The 21,364-nt window shown below is 41.8% G+C and overlaps 1 protein-coding gene across 2 annotated transcripts in view; it reads right to left on the bottom strand.

Moving 5' to 3' along the window:
* The window catches only part of KAT7 (lysine acetyltransferase 7), a 30,928-nt gene extending 12,464 nt beyond the window's left edge, over positions 1–18,464 (bottom strand). Inside the window, exons 1-7 of one of the 2 annotated variants that reach the window (XM_045773032.2) lie at positions 18,309–18,464; positions 15,776–15,923; positions 13,112–13,288; positions 11,308–11,547; positions 7,080–7,162; positions 3,944–4,033; positions 2,415–2,513 (exon numbers count right to left, since the gene is read on the bottom strand). In XM_045773032.2, the coding sequence (XP_045628988.1) occupies positions 2,415–2,513; positions 3,944–4,033; positions 7,080–7,162; positions 11,308–11,547; positions 13,112–13,288; positions 15,776–15,923; positions 18,309–18,323 (852 nt within the window). In that variant the 5' untranslated portion in view covers positions 18,324–18,464. The remainder of the gene's footprint in view (positions 1–2,414; positions 2,514–3,943; positions 4,034–7,079; positions 7,163–11,307; positions 11,548–13,111; positions 13,289–15,775; positions 15,924–18,308) is intronic. The other variant, XM_045773033.2, reaches the window with a different exon arrangement.
* Between the last annotated feature and the right edge of the window lie 2,900 nt (positions 18,465–21,364).

Below are 21,364 nucleotides of genomic sequence, written 5' to 3'. Positions count from 1 at the left end.
CAAAGCAAAACAAAACAAAAAACACAAAATCTCTGAAACTTAAGAGTCTGAGATTAGAGACTGAAAGGAAAGGCTGCAACGAGGAAGGGGTATCTGCACTAAGTGGTCCTTGCTATATCCCACCCCTGGAGTCGCTGCGCCCATGATGCTGTCCACGCGAGGCCTGAAGCTCCCACCTGGGATCTCCAGCCCCTGTGCGTGGGAAACACAAGCTGGCCCCTTTAAAAAACACTGTATTAAATATTAAGCAAGAAGAAAGCAGAAGCATAAAAATAAGCCAATTCTCAGTAAGTATCAATTCTCACCATTGCAGCCATGACAAGTATCCTGGTACCGAAAAGAAAGGCCACAAGGGCAACATCCCTTTTAAACCTCTGATTCTAGCCCTTCCCACTCCGTCCTAGACTCCACCTCCCATCCAGATAATAGAAGATAAAGGCTGTTAAATGGAGTGGATGGCTCATCCCAGGGAGAACATTATAGAATTCACATAGATATTAGCATATGAAAAAAAAACTATTCACCAGTACTTTGACCCCTATTACAATTTCTTCCGGTTCGTCTGGGCCCACCGGACCTGCATCTTTTGCCTTTGGACTCTTGTCATCCAAAATTCAGGTTCTAAATATTAAGTTATTTCTTCTAGTTTCATAAACATTTTTTTAAGCTTAAAAAAAATATCCTAGCCAGCATTTTTAACAGGAAGGTTGGGTCCAAATAATCTAGCTCAAATTATTCGAAAGCAGCTGTTTGTAAACTAAATTTCAGGAGCTTTTACTTCAGACATTCCTTTCACCCCCATATGATTTCTGGGCAAATTACTTCTCAAAACCTCGTTTTCTTACCTATAAAATAGGTAAGACACCTCCATCACAAAGAGTTTTCATAAAGATGATGGGAACAACATAACCACGTCTAGTGCCTAAGCATATAAGCACTCAATAAATGCTATTATCCTGTTACTCATTCCCCGTCTACCCAATTTGTAGGTAAAAACACTGAACAACGTGGAGGGAAGCATACAACTTTGCACCTGACAGCCCACTACTAGAACCCTCCCCTCTACAAACCCAACAGTCTGGTGCAAGCATTTAGCTACAAATTCGCCCAACACCTCCTTCCTGCTGGCCCATATCCATCCCATTCATAAGATTATCATTTTTAAGGCAGTGAGGATGACCAAAAAATAAATACATGGTGTGGCATATTTTTGCCTTAGTGGAGTTGTGCTAAGTATTCACAAGCCATACATTAAATAGCCTAATGCCTGAATAAGCCAATATTCCAACTCCATGAAAAAATGAAAACACACATCAGAAAAAGACTAAGAGATTGCAGGGCAAAACACGCAGCAGGGGAGGGGGTTCCTATCTCAGAGGGTGATTTTTATTGGAATTTTTCTTCTCTAATATTTTTGGTATTTTCAATAGGAAGCATTTAACACATTTATAAATATCAGTCACATGTATTTATAAATCATGTTTACAATAAATCTTAACAGTTAAATTTAATGCAAAAAATTTCTGAAGAATTTTTTATGAAAGGACGAAATTATAGTTCAAGCTATTTAAATGAAAACACAGAATCCAAAGCTGTACTTTCAGTAAAATCCAAATTACATAAATAAGGCATTATGTAAAAGGCTAAGAAGATATATCCCCAAATGCTAATGTGGCTACTTTTTAGGTAGTAGAATTGAGGTTTATTTCTGTATACTTTTCTTATGTGTTCTGTACTTCCTACTACAAATGTGCATTACTTTTGGGGCACCTGGGTGGCTCAGTCAGTTAAGCATCAGACTTTGGCTCAGGTCCTGGGATGGAGCCCAGCATCGTTGGGCTCCCTGCTCAGCGGTGGGGGTGGGGGTCCGCTTCTCCCTCTCCCTCTCCCCTAGCTCATGCTCTCTCTCTCAAATAAATAAAATCTTGAAAAAAACAAAACAGAATGTGCATTATTTTTAAAACTAGAAAAAAAGTTTAAATACTACCCATAACATCATCTTGCAGAATATATCACCCAATTAATACTTTTTATCATGCAGGAATTTTGTTTTCCCATTAAAATACACAGACCACCACTTAGTTTGAATACTTTCCCTTATACAGACATCTCCAACATCCTGATATTTGTTCGAGTGGCTAAATTTAGCCCTTTACAACTGAAGTAACGTTTACAAACAACTGCGGGACTGAATATTTTTTCATCTAAATTCTAATGGCATTTTGTTTTTTAAAGCCTCCTGTTTCCACTCTCAACAACGCAGTTTGGGGGGGATTATGGCAAACTCTGAAGGCCAGAGGAGGGCCCTTCTACTTGAGAATACGAAACGGCAAATCTGAAAAGCAGGGCGTAGAAACCAAAAGCAGTCAAAGACGACTGCAAGAATTCATGTTAATTCTTTAGCTTTTTCTCACCATGTATTTCTCTTTCTGCTCTTTGCTCAGCCCAGAATTCCTTTTCTTCCTGAGTTCAGCCACCTTTTCCTTGTACCGCAGCTGCCTCTCTGTTGGCGCCTACGAGGCAAGAGGACGACACTGAGAAACTCGCTAGACACACATTATGTCGTGCAGGCTCAACATGAAAGTTACAACACAAAACTAAACACAACCTGGGCAGGGAAGAAAACATGCCGGATGTGTGACAGACACCCTGTGAGTACTATGGCGATTTTAAAATTCCAAACCGGGTTCCCAGACCACCATGGTTACTGCCAGTTAATCCGGGTTCAGGAGAGCACTTATTTTAGTATTAAACCAAACAGAACATAAAGGAAGGAGGGATGTCTCCACCAAAGCAACAGGAATAAAATAAAGATATTTCAATTCAATAAGCATTTCTTGAACGTTTACCGTTTTCCAAGCACTGATACAAGAATGAATAAAACTTTTAAAATGAGTAAGAGGAGAACCCCAGACAATGAAAACAAGAGCAGCTCCCACTTATGGCATGCTTATTACCTGCCAAGCACCAGGGATGGGTATTTTGTTAGCCGACTACCCTACCAGGTAGGCATTATTCATTCCTTGTTATTAACAAGGAAATAAAGTTTAGGGAGGTTAGCTGACCTGCCCGAGACCACAGCCAGCGTCACAGAATCACAGTATTCAAATCCAGATCTGTTTGGCTCCAAACCCAAACTCTTCCCTCCTCATTAGGCTTCCTCTACTATCCACCTATAATCTAACCACAAAAACAGACATCCGTATGATGAGCTATGTATATATAATATATGACAAGAGCTAAACCAGCATTCTGCGAACATTACAACAGAATACCTAAGGAAGAAATTCCTCGATGGTAGGAGGTCTGGGAAGAATTCCTACACCAGCTGAGAAGTGTTCAAGGCCTTGAAGGATAAACACAATCTCTTCTTGGCACAGAGTTAGGCAGAAACACAGCAAGAGCAAAGACCAAAGGCATTCATGGAGGAACAAGGAATTAAGCGTCATCAATAAGCAGGAATGTTCAGAGAAGCAGAAAGATTAGGGCAACGCAGCATCTTGGAATCCAAGGCAAGAAAGAAGTAGAAGAAAAATGACACCATCCCCAAGTGTCAAATGCTAATAAGCACAAGTCACTGGTGACCCTGGAAACATGCCAGCACAGTGAGGGGGGTCTGAAAGTAAACAAAGGGTTAAAAAGGAGATGCGACATGAAGACGTGGAGCAGCAAGTGTAATCTCTGAAATAATCTGGATTATGCGTGATTCCTATTATTTTCCATAAACAACATGATTCCTTCATTTATGAGGCCGAAGTGCTTGTTTCATGAAATTTGACTATCTGCTTCTGAGGGTACACCTGACGACGAGTTAAGATGAGTCACTTAGAAATACCACGGGGAACAAGAGACATGGAGAGACCTAACGCCCGCTCCCGGGCAGAGCAGATCCAAGATTTGGCTCTCAGACTGTGAGCGGCCGGAGCTTGAACAAGGCCCGTACCTGGTGCCTGGTTGCATGCCTGTTGTTGTCATCTTGCCTGTGGGACAGCATCCTCTCTTCTATCTGCTTATCCCGGCTCTGTGCTCTCACCTGCAACCATCAACAACGTCAATAAATCCACCTGCTTCTAAGACTAAGTTTACTTAAAAGCAAAAGAATACAATGGTAATCCCTTGAATTTATGTTGCGCTTTTACGTTCAAAGGGTCTTCACGTTTATCATCATAACCTCTACAAGAACAGGTAAGGCGGGCTTCGCGGTCTGCTTTCTCAGCCATTAACCGCGCATCAGAGGAGCGAAATCATCACAGCTACATGGTGGTAAGGTGAAGATTTTAATGAAGGCTGACGACTCTGAGCCTGGACCCTTCCCGCCGCACAAGGGGTGAGAAACAAGAAACCGTGAGGAAGCGCCAAGAACAGGGCGAAGAGGTGCGAAGAAAAGTGGGGGCAGCTGGGGGTCAAGGCTACAGGGAAACCGAACTCTGCAGTTATGTCATCCTAAGACAAATCACATCAGCTCTCCAACAGTGTCCGCTTCACCTTCTGGAAGTGAGGGCTCACATCCAACTGCCTGGTCCACTTCACACCAAAACTCAGCACAGTCAAAACATGACTGATATTCTCCGACAAATCTGCTCTTCCCAAACATTCCCGTATCGACAGATAGCAACGCTTTCTAAACAACTCATCAGGTCAAAAACTTGAAGGCCGTCCTTGCTGCTTCTCTTTCTCTCTTTCTCACATCACATCCATCAGCAAGTCCACCAGGTGCTCCCCTCCAAAACAGATCCTGAATCCGATCAGTTCTTACTATCTCCCCGGATACAGCGCTGCTCCGGGCCGCCAGCCACTGCCTGAGCTCCAGAGCAGCATTCTAACTAGTCGACCCGCATCAACTCTTGTCCCGTCCAGTCCATTCTCCACACATGAACAAGCCGTGATTTTTAGAAAGCATTTATGAAATTTTATCACACCTCTGTTAAAGCCCTCCCAGTGCTTCCCAACGTCGTCACAATAAAGACACACTCCTTGTGCCAAGGCCTACAGGTCTTTCAGGATCTGGATCCTCTTCTTCATTTCCCATCATGCTCCAGCCACACTGGCCTACTTTTGGCCCCTCCAACCCAGCAGGTGAGCCCCGCCTCACAGCCTTTGCGCTTGCTCACCCTTCCACCTACATCTCTTCTCCCAGACCTGGACGCAACGGTCTCTTTGCCCTCAGCCATGACTCCGGTCAAATGCCAACTCCTCTGGAAGGTCTTCCTTAACGACCCGAGCAAAAGCAGTGCCGTGCCCCCGTCACCCCCAAAACAGCCGTCACCCCCAAAACAGCCACTCGTATCTTTCGGGTTTTTTGTTCCTCACAGCATTTATCACTGCATGAAATTCTTCTCTACTTATTCATTTGTATGTGTTCTGCCTCCCTCCCCATGAGAAAGTTAGCTCATTGAATGCAGTCTTTTTATCTCACTCAGAGAATCCTCAGATACGCGTCACAGTATGCAGTCACGGCCATCTGTAACTAAATAAAAATGGCAATATCCTTGATTGCAAATGTTTACCAGGAAACTCAAGGGTAATCATGTATATGCAAGTACGTTAAAAATTACAGAGCTTTCAATAAATGTGAGGCATTAGCCTCATTTTTCCATGTGGGATTCTAAATGTAATAAAAATACATATCTTTCAGAAATTCCCTGGACCCTCCAAGTTCCAGTAGCAGAGATGGATTATGTGGAGCCTCATTTCTCTTGAGAAGAAAGCACAACAGAGGAAAGATTCAGGAAATGCTTTCCTTTTTTTCAGAATTTTCCCCCCACACTGAATTTTTTCTTTTTCCTTTTCAAAAATAAATTGCTTGACTTATTCACATTGCCACAAGCCAACAATTTAACACGTTGTACCTTGGGAAGACTTCCATGTGAAACCATCCACAGTATCAGATCATGATATTTAAAGACAAGAGGCAGAGGACAACTCTCAAAAACGAAATCACGGTTCTTTTCAGAGAAAGATCTAGTGCCTTGTCGGCTTCCGATGCAGACGATGACCAAGCTGTTGCTGTTTTGATCTGGTCTTAGGCTAATGGCAAGATAATGGGAAGACTTACCACTCGCTCTTACACAGAGCAGAAGAAATGGCCTTCCTTATACAAGAGATTTGGAATGAAGAAAAATAAAGAGTGTCTTCAACCTTAAAATCCATATAAGCATTCAAAGTATACTACTTTGCTGAAAGACATAAGAAATTTCCCATCGTGTGGTCTAGTTGTGAATAAGAGACCAAATTCCTGAATCAGAAAGAACTAATGTTGGCTAGGGATTCTAATTTTTCATAGGATGAAACTGGCTCAGACAGGAATAAATCTGTCACCTTGGCATTGTCAGAAAGTAACAGCCACAAGAACAACAGTTAATACTTTGATCTAATGAGCTTGGATAACCTGTCCAAATGCTACCCACGCAATCCATTTAATTAAGAACGTTTCAACTCTTGCTTCCCCATTATTAGTTCCATCCTTGGTCGCAGCAACCCACACAGGAATATATAAAATAGGATCTTAGGCTCTCCCAAATCCATTAGCTCCAAGTCCCAAAGGTTATTTAGGACTGTACTTCTCAAGAATTTAAAACAAGAATCAGCCAAGAGTAGGTGTGATTGAGAGTAACAAAAAGGAAAAATATTCCACAGAAACAGAGAAAAAGAAAAATAATTATAAAAAATTTAAAGAGTAAAATGTCTTCACAGATTCATGAGAAGAGAACCTAATTCATAAATACTGAGATCACATATTTATGCAAATTATTTCCTAATAGAAAAGGTCCCTGGAAGTTGTTGAAATCAATTTTCAACGGAAAGTATCAAGGCACTAGAAGATGATATTCCAAATATTCCATACATAATCTCCCTATTCATTTCCTTCAAAGCATTCATTATCTACTAGAATTCTTTTATCTGGTTAACTCTGTTTTTAAAAAGACAACTGTATTTTTATTCTGTTTCCTCCACTAGAATGTAAGAAAAAGGACCTTGCTGATTTTGTTCACACTGGATCCTATGTTTAGCAAAGTGTCTGGCAACCCTTAGGTAAGTGCTCACTTGGTAAGTATACGTCAAGTAAAGAATACGATTACCTTGCACTCATCAGCTGACAGGTTATGATAGAGCGGGCATCCTGAGATGGAAAAATGTCTCTCATGTTTTCCTGTAAGATGTCCTGTTAAAGAGAGAAAAACTTCATCTCAAGATAAAAGATTCATGCTCATAAAATGATAGTTTTCTGTACATCAACCATGTTATTTTGTTGTATTGCTTTTACCCAATATATATCTAATCACAGATTGACTCCACCAAAGGTAAGTGATGTCAGGGCCATAACTAGCACCCACAATAAGTTCTTTTCTTCCACAGGATGGATCTGGCAATCTTTGAACATACTTGTGTATGTTCAATATCGACTGTAGTTCCTTCTGTTCTTCTGACAATGTAGTTCTCAAATTCCAAAAAATATCATAAAGCATTTATAATAAAGGAACAAAAACAAATGAACATTTTCTTTCAGTGAAATTTAACTTTCCTATGCTAAAATTTCAAGTTATATGTATAACGTGCCCCTTCCTTTCTATTATGCAATGCTATCCAATCTGAATTGAGTTTTCAATAATCAAAAGAAACTTATGGAAAATAAAGAAGAAAATGGACTCTTCTACTCTGCAAATAAGCATATTTTGATAATTTTGAACCAGATTAAATATATTCTTTTTTTTTTTGGAGGGGGGCTGATTTTGTTTAAAGAGTTAGGCTTCTTCTGTAATCAGACTTTTAAACAGGCAGTTAGTATTTACAATAGCCAAGGTATAAAAGCAACTCAAGTGTCCATCCATAGACAAGTGGATAAGGAAGATGTGTTTATACACACACGTGTGTGCGCGATGGAATATTACTCAGCCATAAAAAAGAATGAGATCTTGCCATTTATGACATGGATGGACCTAGAGGGTATTATGCTAAGTGAAAGAAGTCAGTCAGAGAAAGACAAATACCATATGATTTCACTCTGTGTGGAATGTAAGAAACAAAACAAAGGAACAAGCAAAGAAAAAAAAAACAGACTCTTAAATACAGAGGACAAACTGCCAAAGGGTGGGGAGAAAGGGGTGAAATAGAGAAAGGGGATCAAGAGTACACTTATCTTGATGAGCATTCGGTAACATACAGAACTGCTATATCATTATATTGTACACCTGAAACTAATCCAGCACTGTAATAAATAAAAAGAAGTCAGCACAAGGCACTCTTAGGAGGGGCCAACGTTACTAATAACAGTACAGAAAGCTCATTTTATTTAAAGGGGTATTTCTTCACTTTTCTATTTTTCATGTGGTTTTGGAAAACACACAGGAAACTGAATGTTACTTCCTTTTTATACATCTCTTTAACCAAAAGGTTTATAAAACCTTTGCGTAATGGAAACATTGGCATTTAAAAAATCATACATGATTATAGAGTAAGCTTAGGATGAAATTAATCCAAGTACTGGGGGAGAGAGGAATTACTACAGGATATGCAGGCTGCCATTTCTCCAGGACTGTATTATTAAAAATATGACTTTAGAGATCCATTCAATTTATCCTGCACAGAAAAAATGGTATGCCCTCAATGATCAAACACCATGTATAAAATGTAAAGCATCAATACTATAAAAAGCCTTCTTTCTATAGATATTTCTTACAAATACTTCTATAGATATTTCTTTCTAAGATATTATACAGCTATAACTTCTGGGTAAATTATTCAAGTCATGTCTTATTGTAGAATACATAAACTAAACCAACCTACTGTGTCTATATCAAAAGTGTTAAAAAGGATAGCTAATCTATTAATCTAGCAATTCTACTGCTATAAATTTATTCCTACAGGTTTTCTAGGAAAACACCAAAACACATACACACAAGGCTATCCACTATAGTATTATCTGAAATAAATAAAATGAGAAATAATCTAAAGGTCAATCCATACTGGACAATTTAAAAATATATAAACTATCAATAAAATGGAATTCTCTGTATTCTTTAAATAGATGGAACCCTAAGTAATGTAAAATATCCAAGATGTCAAACCATTACATTTTCACTTTTGTGAATAACAAAATAGAAATATAGGTATATATACGTGTGTGCACACACACACACACACAAACTTACTAGACACATTCATAAAAAACTACGAAGAATAGTTTTATATCCAGGGATATGAGTGAAGGAAAACTTTTACTTATGCATTTCAAGGCTCCTATAGGGTTTTAAGTTTTCACGAGCACAGAATACTTTTACACCAAAATTATTTTAAAAAATTAATGATGTTATTTTGCTGAACATAAAGAGTGGAACAGGATCAAAGATAATTTCCACAATTTTTAAAAAAATTAATCTCTATGCCCAACATGGGGCTCAAACTCGCAACCCCGAGATCAAGAGTCGCATGCTTCACTGAGTTAGCCAGGCACCCCCTTATCAAAAATAATTTTGGAAGCTCAGGTTCATACTTTTCAACCTTTGCCAGTACATGAATACCAAAAGTCAAGGTAAACTTTCCTCTGATGCAAGAGATTTACATTTATCCTCTCATCTACTCCATTAAGGGGGTTAAGTACTGAGCATAAAAGACGTACAGTCAGGCCCGACTCTGACCTCTTCTGGTTGCTCTGCCCTAGGCATATTGGCCCCTAAGTATGCATCAAACTGCTTGAGCATTCTCTTGCCCCATACCCTTAGCGCTTGTCCATGTGTGAGTGTGTGTGTGCGCGCGCGTGTATGGTTGTAATATATGCACAATACCTTACCCTTTCAGCGTTCCCTAACTTTCCTTCAAGGAAATACCCCTGGTTGACATAGTATGTATCACCTGTTTTTGCCCTCCCCAGTTCAGACTATAAACTCCACGAGGGTAGAAACTTTTGACAGGTTCACAGCTACACCCCCAGAACCTAAAGCAGTGTCTGGCATGTGGCAAACAAGAGTACATAAAAGTAACAATTTAGGGAAGCGTGGGTCATGACTAGCAGAGCTTGAGTCTCTTTCTTTGCCATCTGGCAAGTAGATCCCTTTACCCTCTTAAAGCACATCAGCTAGCTCTTAAATACTAGTGTTTATATGATGATGCCTATTCTTAGTTTTTCATCATTTACCCAAGGAAACGGATTTAGGCCTGAAACAATTATCTTCTTTGAGTGATGACTGGTGCGATGCTCAGGGGAACTTAGGCTCTATGCATTCTAAGGAGTTGAAATGATTGGAGAAATTGGTGCTAAGCCCAGGAAAAGATCCAAATAAATTAAATGCAGGAAAACATACTGTGGACCTATAAAGCAACGGCTTACTCTGTTCTACCTTTTCTCTGAACCTGATGGCCACACTGAAAAGTTCACAAATTTCAAACTAAGGTGACCCAGTGGAGAAAAGCCTGTAACCACAATCAGTGCCTTCCAACTAAACAAAAGCTTAAGCCCAGCATTTGCACTGAAGCTCACCTTAAGGAGCATTCATAAGGTTTAAACCATAAGAATCTGCCAGTAAGGGGTAAAGGTCATAAGAAAACACTGAGGGGCGCCTGGGTGGCACAGCGGTTAAGCGTCTGCCTTCGGCTCAGGGCGTGATCCCGACGTTATGGGATCGAGCCCCACATCAGGCTCCTCCGCTAGGAGCCTGCTTCTTCCTCTCCCACTCCCCCTGCTTGTGTTCCCTCTCTCGCTGGCTGTCTCTATCTCTGTCAAATAAATAAATAATTTAAAAAAAAAAAAATAAGAAAACACTGAGATTCATTTATCTTTAAGAAGAGATACTTGTCTGGTTTGTATTTATTAAGTACACAAAACCTAAAACCACTGAAGTCACAGAAAGCCAGGGTCTCGCCTGTGCCCTTTTAGTCTCACAGCCGCACGATAAGAAATCTGTTTTTCTCATTTCCGGAACAGCTCTGACCATATAACCAGCATTCTGCATTAGCTTCCACTCCTCATTAAGCTCAAACTATGCACCACACAATGAGCCATTTAGAGATAACTGGTCTTCTGTTTGGTTCTGCAGGAAAAAAAGAGGAACTTTTTCGCAGGGAGAAAGAAGCTCTCAATAAACTGATCGGTGCATCACACTTAATGTCCTTGCAACTAGATCTATTATTATGGACAATAGGCCAAGAAGCAGAAATACTCTCTACTTGAGCGGGCAATTCAGTGATACTCTGAGCACCACTGAAGACCTTAAGAAGCTACATCACAAGAGAACACAAAACATTTCTTCATGATCCTAATTCCAGAGGGTGAGAACCACAGAACACAAATGTCATGAAGCCGGTCACACTCACCTAGAGAGTTACAGCCTGGAGTAGGACACTTCATATTGAAATTGTAGCTTTCATGGAAGCGACGCCGCTTGGGGCGATGAGAGAGATCGCTGCCCGAGTCCTTCAGGGACATGTCCTTGGCAATGCTCTCATCATGAGACACGTTGGGGCTGGAGATGTCTATGTCAGACTCAGAAGATGGGGCATTTCCAGTTGGAGTTCGAGGTGGGGACTCATCATGATCAGCTGTATTTTTAGTTTCTAAAGCAAAAGCAATTGGTAGAGTTCATGAGTGGGGTGCCACCTATTCAGAAGAGTTTACGGACTTCCCAGATCCTCTATCATTTCACCAGTGACTTTTAACCACTTATCTGCTATAAAGCTACAAGGAAAATGAAGAGAAACTAACATCATTCCTTTGTGCAACTTTACATTCTGAGTAAAATTCAGTTTGGGGTTTACCCTAATACATTTCACTTATCTGTGTTTCTCATAACCCCCCATCATGGGTAATCAAAACTGGATGGAAGTAAATTTTTCTTTAAAATGACCATCCATGGGGCGCCTGGGTGGCTCAGTTGGTTAAGTGTCTGCCTTCGGCTCAGGTCATGATCCCAGGGTCCTGGGATCAAACCCCGCATAGGGCTCCCTGCTCAGCATTGAGTCTGCTTCTCCCTCTGTCCCTCCCCCCACTTGTGTGGTCTCTCTCTCTCCCCCTCTCAAATAAATAAATAAAATATTTGGGAGAAAAACAGATAGATAGATAGACAGACAGACAGACTGACCGACCATCCAACTCCCCTTCCAGGAGACACAAAGGATGGAAGAGAAATGAAAATGGGTGTCCTTCTGGATGACAGACTTGGTGTGAGAGTGTGAATGAACTTGACTCTCGAGCTAGCTTGTTAGTAATCTAACAAATCAGATTATAAATCCTGGGTTGTAAATGAAATGCCTACAAGAGCTGAGCAAGGGCAAATCGAGAGCCGACTGTCCATCTCAAGAAGACAACGACTATTCCACTCCAGTCAATTCTGCGAGTGAATGGCCACCTCATGTTCCCAGGGCTTTCCAGTTTTTAAAAGAAACTGGTAACCCAAGTGGGTTTTTTGTTTTTTTTTTTTTAATGAAATTCTGTATTTTCAAATGCTGGCAGCAAACTTTTAAAAATGTAAACACTGGCGCACGTGAGTGGCACAGTTGGTTAAGTACCCTACTCTTGGTTTCGGTTCAGGTTGTGATCTCAGGGGTCCTGAGATCGAGCCCTGCCAGTCTGCTTGTCCCTCTCCCTCCCCCTCTGTTCCTCCCTACTCTCTCTCTCTAAAATAGATAAATAAATCTTACCAAAAAAAAGGTAAACGCTGTGCAAGCAAACCAACAGAGCATGTTGGCAGGCTAGACGCTCCCTGGTCTGTAACTGGTGCTCTAAGGCATCTGATTTGGGCTTGTCAATCACAATCTCAACAGCTCACCATCCCCCACTACCGAAGGTTACTCCTCCTCAGAAATTCAGAGACAAGTGGACTGACAACCATGACTATCGGAAAATCTGGTTCAAGCCTTCTTCATCTACGGGTAAAAGGGCTCCAGCCCCTTTTGCCTATTATGGGTTCAATCTAATATACCTGTTACTCTAAACTTTAAGAGTACTCTAGTACAAAACTGTCCTCCGCAAGACATTCAAGAAAGGAATCAGGCAAACAGCATTTACGTAGCTGAATTTTATCAATATCGGGCATCTATCTGCAGTGGCCCCAAGCCTTCCTTAAGAGGAAATTGGCCAGATCCTCTCTGTAATTGACCAAATGATCCCATACCCACTCACCTCTATCTGAAAAGTCAACCACTTGCTCAGTTTCTGAGCCAGACGAACGAGTCTGCCGAAGGGGGTATTTTTTCGGAGTCACCGGGGTAGGCTGCTGCTGACTACGGGTCACTCTTCTGGTAGAATAAGCAGGCTCCTCGGTGCCAAAAGATTGCAAATTTCGAACAGGACTGGAATCTGATCCCCAATATTAAAAGATAATAAAATAATTAAAGAGAAAAGAAATTTCTTTTCTTATCCATATGATTTATTAGCATGCATGCCCTCCTCTTCACACTTCACAAAATCCGACAAATAGTTAAAACATCTATTTTATTAAGTAAAATATAAGCTAAAGAGCCTAGATCAGGTATAGAGGTGCAATATAGTATAGAATTAATAGTTTAGGGGTGCCTGGGTGGCTTGGTTAAGTGTCTGCCTTCAGCTCAGGTCATGATCCCAGCGTCCTGAGATCGAGCCCCACATCTGGCTCCCTGCTCAGTGGGGGGCCTGCTTCTCCTTCTCCCGTTCCCCCTGCTTGTGTTCTCTCTCTCTGTCAAATAAATAAATAAAATCTTTAAAAAATTAAAAAAAAAAAAAGAATTAATAGTTCAGCTTCTGGAATCAAGACTGTCTCCCATGCCATTCCACTTCCCCATACTAACTAGCCTACAGCATCTTGGGCAAGTTCATCTCTTCACGCCTTCTCCTCGATCTATAAAAAAAGGTACAATACTAGTTGCACATTCATCACACGTTTGCTGTGAGAAGTGAGATACTTCATATAAAGCATTTAACGTGATCCCTGGTACCTAGATCTAGTACTTTCTAAATATTAGCTGCATCCTCTCTTTCTTCCCTTAGTCCAACCCACTATAAAACAGATATTCTACCACTGAAAGTATAACAATATACAAACATTTCCTTTCTTTCGGTATCTCTTGTGTTCTTCCTGATTACGCTGATACTCTGAAGCAAAATCATAATAGATTTATGAAGAGTGAGGCAAGAACACAGCTTTTGGTATTTTTTTAGATAACAAAACGTATTCTGAAGCCCCTGGCAGCCTTGTTACATCTCTAATTTGATGACACTTAAAAAAGAACTAGAAAGAGATTTAAAGCTGAAAGTAAAGCATATTTTAAACGACAAAAGATCTTATGGTGATACAAATCTCACAGGTTCTCCAAAGAAGAAAACCGAAATTCTCAAACTTTTGGGTAAAAAAGTTAGCATACAGCTAGGTTATCGGCTTGCATACCTCCAGAAGGCTCAATTCATAACAGCATCTATTTTGCTTCTGAGAAGGCCACCTTACATAAACTACATTGTGAACAATGCCCCTAGGAGTTGTGCAACTCACCAATTATGAAGTATAACAACTAGGAAGAGACCCAGGGCCCAAGTATTTCCTAGCTGTTTTGAGTATTTACAACTTTCAGGTGTCTGGGGCATGACCAATTACACTTTGTAAGATTATTATGCCCCTTCCTTTGCATATACTGTTCCCTCTGCCTAGAATAACATTTTCCCACCTTTCAACTTATAAATTCCTACTAGATCCTTTAGGAACTCCACCTTGGAGACATACCCCAAGTTGCCTGCCCCATCTTTGAGCTTCCAGAATACACTATGCAAACCTCTCAGAGCCCTTACCAAAATGCATGACCATGATCGACCAATACATCTATATCTTACACTGAACTGTGAGCATCTTAAGGGCAAGAACTATGATTTTTCTATCACAGCATTCCAGTACACAGCATAGCATCTGAATTACAGCAGTCATTTATCGATATTCCACTGTGCTAAAAAAATAAACACAAACTGAGACAACAGCTACACTTCAGCTGAAATGTTAAAATCAAAAATAAAATAACAGCTGTTGAGAATGTTCCCATTTTCTTGCTTGAAAAACTGTTTTCCTCTCATTTTGCAATGTGTTCATACAGCAGTAACCAAATCGGCACTATCTGAGCGCTCGAACCATATTACAAAAGTTCCCCCTTAATCTGTTATCATCTATTGACTATCAGCTTTGTGCATTAACTGCAACCTTCTTTCCTCCCCAGGGAATCCCAGAGCAGAACCAAGAGGGACCAGGAGTACCCTCCAAATCTAAGCCGAGATGGCTAATTGCACTAGAGAACCTTCAAACTACCTTCCAACACAGAGATTCTCCATTCTTTACTACCAAAGCAAAATTCTCGGTATTTAAAACTGACAGTTGGGTGCAACTATTTATATCTACTAATCGTGTCTGACTACATTACAGGATTAAATGTAAGTTTTGGAAGTACTGAGAAGTACTGAACCTCCTCCAAAAACAAGTTCGAGAGACTATTCAAAGTCCCTAAGTCTAAACCATTCTAACAGAAAGTGAAGAGATGGCATTTCCATTTTACTGATGGACAAACCTGAGTCTAAAAAAAAACCTAAATGACTTAAGACATCCATGTGTCACACAGCCATTAAATCAGACGTAGTTCCTTTGGGTCTACAAATTGGACATACCCCCAGCAGAACCATTGTGAAAGACCTGATACTTCTGCAGTCATTCACCCTGCATTTTACCAGATTCTGTCACCTACACCAAGACAAGGGACCAGTTTCCGTAGTAACACAATAATATGAGGACCAGGGACTAGGCTGTGAGGCATGGTCAGGAAGAATGAATTCTTATACCTTGGGAACTCTGGCTCAGCCGGGCTGAAGAGCGAGTAACTCGGGCAGATCGCCGGGATGTGCCATCGCTCTCTGAACTGTCTGTGTGCTCGAGATCTGTAGAAAAATCGGAATCTTCGGTTCCATCTGAACTACTGCCTGCATTCCTCTGTAACACCATAGATCCAGACATTAGCACAGAAGCATTTACTCTGTGGGTTTGTGTTAACACTGGAAATAAAATGAACCATGATACTGGAAACACTAAGAAAGGATTCCACTGCCAAATTTCCTTGACTTAAGGCATTTAAATGAACCACCTACAAATAATGCACCTTTATTAAATGAATGAACGAGAATTAATTCTTTTTCATTAACACTAATTCTGAAACAAGTCCATTTATTGGTCAGTACTACAAACTGGAAATAAAAGTACCCAATTCAAAATGGTCTGGCCGACAATACTATGCACTTAAAGTCCATGGTGGTGCGAAAAGTATCAGTGCTAGACTCCTTTTAACTTTAGAGTAGCTTTGGTTTAAAGTCTTCATGAACAGCCATAACATTTTTTTCAAACCATATACTAATTCAAAATATCAGGGTCCACAACTCTGATCCCAAGAGAATTTAAAGAAAAAGACTAAAATTCTTTCTTGTTATCTACGTATGAAGTTTCTCCACATGAATAACAGAAGTGCTCAAAAAAAAAAAAGTGACTTGTACATGAAGACTTGTAGACGTTCAAGAACAGAGATTTTATCATCTCTTCAATTAAAAATTATTTGGCAATTATTAGCTTCCTGAAGCATGGTGAGTCATACAGATAACTTTTAAGAGTTGAACATTAACACTATACCTTTTACTAAGCCAGAAAGGGGAAGAGTATTTGCTTAGAAAACCATACAAAACTTCAAGCTACAAGCCCCATTTTTTATTCAAAGCCCTTAGGGCCAGTTACGTTTGAAATTCATAATTTTTCTGGCTTTTTGGAAAGGGAATACTCTGCATATATCCCGCAAGTAATACCCCATTATCAAACACACTAATATTTCTACAGCAGAGTATGTAAACAATCACACCCAACGAGACACACAAAAACTGTAAGTAGCCTCAAGATAGTTTAGGACAGGTTTTGCCAACCAAGTAAGTTACTAAAAACACTTATTTTGTATTTAGGAACTGCAGAAAGGGGGCTGTGGATCTATTCTATACCACCTACCAGTGTAGGCCATTTTAGGAGAATAAAAGGTACAATATTTGAAAACCTCCACGAAAAGAAAGATTTCTGCAGAAATGAGCAAGAATACCACACAGCTTTCTAAGTATTTCTAGGGTAATCTGCCCAGAAATGAGCAGAGGCTCCAAAGTCACAGAAAATTCACAGGATGAAGGGGGAGTCCTAAAGGTCGTCTAGTCCAATTACCCAGATACTTGAATCCCAGGCCATCCCCTCCTGGTTTGACCCTGGAATTCAGCTCTTCTCTCTGGCTTTCACCATTACTTCCCATCATACTCTGGAGCATACTTAATTGCTCCTCACTTCCCTCCCACAATACTTAGTATATACCCCACAAGTAGAGAATTTACTAGCTCCTTCTACAGTTATTTATATGTCTGTTTTTCCCATCAGACTGTGATCTCCTTAAGCCAAGGATCATGTCTAATTAATTCGTGAATCTCCAGCAACTAGCACAGTAGCAAGTAGTCAATAAACATGTGTTGAACTGAATTAGATTTGTTCTGTAGTCCTGGCTCCGCTACTGCCTAATGGGAGTGGCTTGGGGCACTCCATTACGCCTCTGTTTGTTCAGCTGCAAAGAAAAGGGATGGGGGTGTCCCTAGGTGACCTTATAAATCCCATCTAACTCTGGAAAGTTTTTGCCTTTAAGAACTGCATTTTCTGGCCGCTGTCCAACCGGCAAATAAGGAAAAATTACGGCTTAGATGCAACAGGCCTGAGTAAGATCCCTAGGGAGTGGGCGCTGGTTCCCTACCGCCCAGTCCTCTGCTTTGTTGTGCCCCCCGCCTGGAAAGGAAGGATGCTCCAAAACCCCGCCTATGCACCTATCAGCATCACCGGCCGGAAGGGCGGGGATTCGTGCCACCCAATGGCGCTACTCTTACACCGCGCCCCCACGGGACAGACTGCCAAGCCTAGCCAATCAAGAGAGGAGGGATCGTTCTCCACAGCCAGTCGGAGAGCGGTAGGGCCGGGCCCCGACACCGCCCCCGCACGCGGGGAGGTGACCGTTGGACCCAAATGGGCGGTGCCACCAGCCAATCAATATGCTTCTAGGCGTTTCAGCGACCAATTAACGAGAAGAACGCCTCCGAGCCAGGCAAGCAGAGGGCGGGAATAGTTGCAAGCAAAGGCCGAGGCCAGGATCAGGCCCACATTTTTCTGTTGGGTATGGACAGAAGAGAGGGTTGCTGAGCTAGGTTCGGGGGAGCGGGAAGTTGGAACCCAACCACTGTGAGGCGTGGCCAACTGCGTCACGTTGTTCAATCGACTGCCCTTAGACACCCGCCATCCCTTCAGTCCCGTTCCTCTCACCTTCCTTCGCGGCATTGCCGGCGGCTGCGGCCCGACAGTTCCGATTCGGGCAGCGGCGGCAGCAGCAGTAGGAACGGTGGCTCCGGCGGGCTCCGTGGCGGCCTCTGTAGCAGTCCCAATCCTGCGGACGATCCCAAGTGCCTCCTGCTTCACAGCGTCTAGACCCTTCTGCGCAGGCGCCGCGGGCTGAGGCGCTTTTTCCTTCACTTCCGGCTGGAGCTCGCGTCACCTGACGTTGAGCGCCAGAGAGGGTGCTGGGAGGTTCGCTCCTCCTGGTGAGGCTAGTAGCGCCATCTTGGAATTGGGCAGAGAGTAGCACAGTAGTAGAAATCCGGACCGGCCATTTTTAGTTAGGGGATTGGCACCTTTTGTGGAAGTGGGCAGCCATTCTTGTTTGGGGCTGAAGCCTGACGATTGAAGTTAGCGGTTCTCATCTTTACCTTGGGCAAAATTTCCCTTCCCGGTCGTTTTAATTTCTGAAGTCGAGGAAGGAAACCCCCAGAATCCATCAGGTGGCTGAGGTTTAACCCCTTCGTTGCCTAATTGGCTAAAGGACGTTTCTGTTTATCCTATAAACTCGAAGTTGGGAAGGGATATTTTGCACAAGAAATTGCATCTTAAAAGCCATTCTGTATTTCAAAGTGGTGGGAATTGCGGCTTATAAAAGGAACTAAAGGGTAGCGTCCATCATCAGGAAGTTTGTTGTCTGGTAGAGGAGACATTGTCCTTGCCCTTAGCGAATAGCAAGTAAGTTAGTCGTTCACGTCGCGGAAAGAGGTAAAACCATTCTCCAGAAGCTGTAGCTCCAAAGAATTCCCAGTTTCACTCAGTGGTGAGCGCCCACTTCCTTCCCCCGTTCTGTATGGGTTTGAGAGCTCTGGGTGGCCCGCAGGGGTGGGGGCGGGTGCCGGTGCGGTACCAGAGTCGGAGAAGCAGTGAACCTCATTTAGCCCAAGTGACCTCTAGAAATCTAAATGCTTCAGCCAGGAATTGGGGGAGGGAAGAAGAGGAAGGAATATGTTTAGTGAAGCTGGAGCTTTAAAAAGGCATGGATATTTAAATAATAACAACTGGGTTAGTTGGGAGAGGAAGGAAAAGTTGGTCAAGGATATCAGGCTAGAAGAGCCATTTAAACAAGCTGGGAGGTGGAGAGCAGGCGTTGAGGATTTAACCTCGCTGGAGGAAATGCTTTGAGAGGACCAAAGCTTGGTGGAAAGCAACGGCGTGGAATGCAGGCATGCTCAGTAGTTAAGTTAGAAGCCTGGACCCCAGTTTCACCGGAGTTTTCCCCGACGAGCAGAGCTAAAGAACAAAGCAGCAGAAGTTAAACATCTGATTGAGGAGAAAAACAGAGGACTCTGAAGAGTTAAAGTTCCAAACCCTTAGCCAGCACTGTCGTCGGGGATATTCTGGGCTGATAGTAACAGAGGCAGCTTTCGGTATTTAGTATTTAGCTTTTAGTGTTTAGTATAAATACCTATGAATAACCTACCTGATGCTGAACTGCACATAAGAACTTGTTGGAAAAGGGCTCATGTTTTTTCCTCTTGTATCCCTTCAGCATTTACTTTCCCACTATTACTGTTATTTTGCACTTCCTGGTGTGTTCCTGAGGTCAGCGTGGATGCTCTGGCTCCCAGACTAGGGTAAGGAGCTCTTGTGTTAAGAGCATATCTCAGTTTTGTGTATCATCCTTAATAGCGTGCCTAGACCATGCTCTGCCCACACTACATGCTTGCTAGTCAATCAGAGCATATTTACCGTTCCACAGTCTCTGAATGGATAGCACACTAAGATGGTGAAATATCCCTCCCCAGAAATTAGTATTTTAGAATAAGATCTTATCCTGACTTAACCATTCATCATACAAACACCAGCATTACAAATGTTCAACATTAATCGCTTACACTGGATTATTACACACTGCAGCTGACACTGAAGAATTTACAGTGTCATTTAGACATGGTTCTTGTCCGTAGAAAGTGTGCACTCTGGAAGAAAGATGAAAAAAACTAACATCAATAGGATAGAAAGATGATCAAAAGGAAGACGTGTACTTAAGATGAAAGTGAACAGCTAGGTATATTTAGAATGGGGAAGAGGGAACGCTAAAAGCTTTTTTTTTCTTCCTTTCTTTTTCTGAATCAAATATAATCTTTACTTGGAGGGTCATTTCATCATGGCACAATTAGCTTCTTGAAGCAGGAACTGATGTTGGTTTAAAGTTTCTTGCCTAGGGGCGCCTGGGTGGCACAGCGGTTAAGCGTCTGCCTTCGGCTCAGGGTGTGATCCCGGTGTTATGGGATCGAGCCCCACGTCAGGCTCCTCCGCTATGAGCCTGCTTCTTCCTCTCCCACTCCCCCTGCTTGTGTTCCCTCTCTCGCTGGCTGTCTCTCTCTCTGTCGAATAAATAAATAAAATCTTTTAAAAAAATAAATAAATAAATAAAATAAAGTTTCTTGCCTAGTTGCCCCCCGCCCATCCTCATCTGCAAGACTTCACAGAGGCAGCTCAGCTCCACTGTTTCTCCCGCGTTACACTTTCACACACTGATTCTCCCGCCTTTACTCCTGCATCTCCCAACTTTCTTGAACATTTACTTTCTTCAGAAAGTCTTTCCTGGGTGGCTCAGATGGTTAAGTGTTTGACTCTTAGTTTCGGCTCAGGTCATGATCTCGTGGATCATGGGATGGAACCTGTCACCTCAAACTCTGAGCTCAGCAGGGAGTCTGCTTGAAGATTCTCTCCCTCTGCCCCTCCCCCACTTACGCACTCTTGAGCTCTCTCTCATTGTCTCTCTAAAATGGATAGGTAAATCTTTTAAAACAAAAAGTCTTTCCTGATTTATTCATTCTGAGGTAGTAGGCATAGTGATATATTATTTTACATTTACTGCTATATTTATACTTTTTCTTATACAATGTGGTTGATGTTCTGTTCCCCTTTCTCCTTTCCAAACAGATAATAGGAACTCCTATTTATTTTATTCATAGCTCCACTAGTACCCAGTCCAGGGCTCCGTTGTCAGATCTGGAACTGACTTTCAGCTCTGCCAC

This window comes from Ursus americanus, chromosome 23 (assembly GCF_024610735.1).
Source record: "Ursus americanus isolate L20-20 chromosome 23, mUrsAme1.1.p, whole genome shotgun sequence".
NCBI lineage: Eukaryota > Metazoa > Chordata > Mammalia > Carnivora > Ursidae > Ursus > Ursus americanus.
The sequence above is the reverse complement of the archived record's forward strand: the minus strand, read 5'-3'. Positions and strand labels throughout refer to the sequence as shown.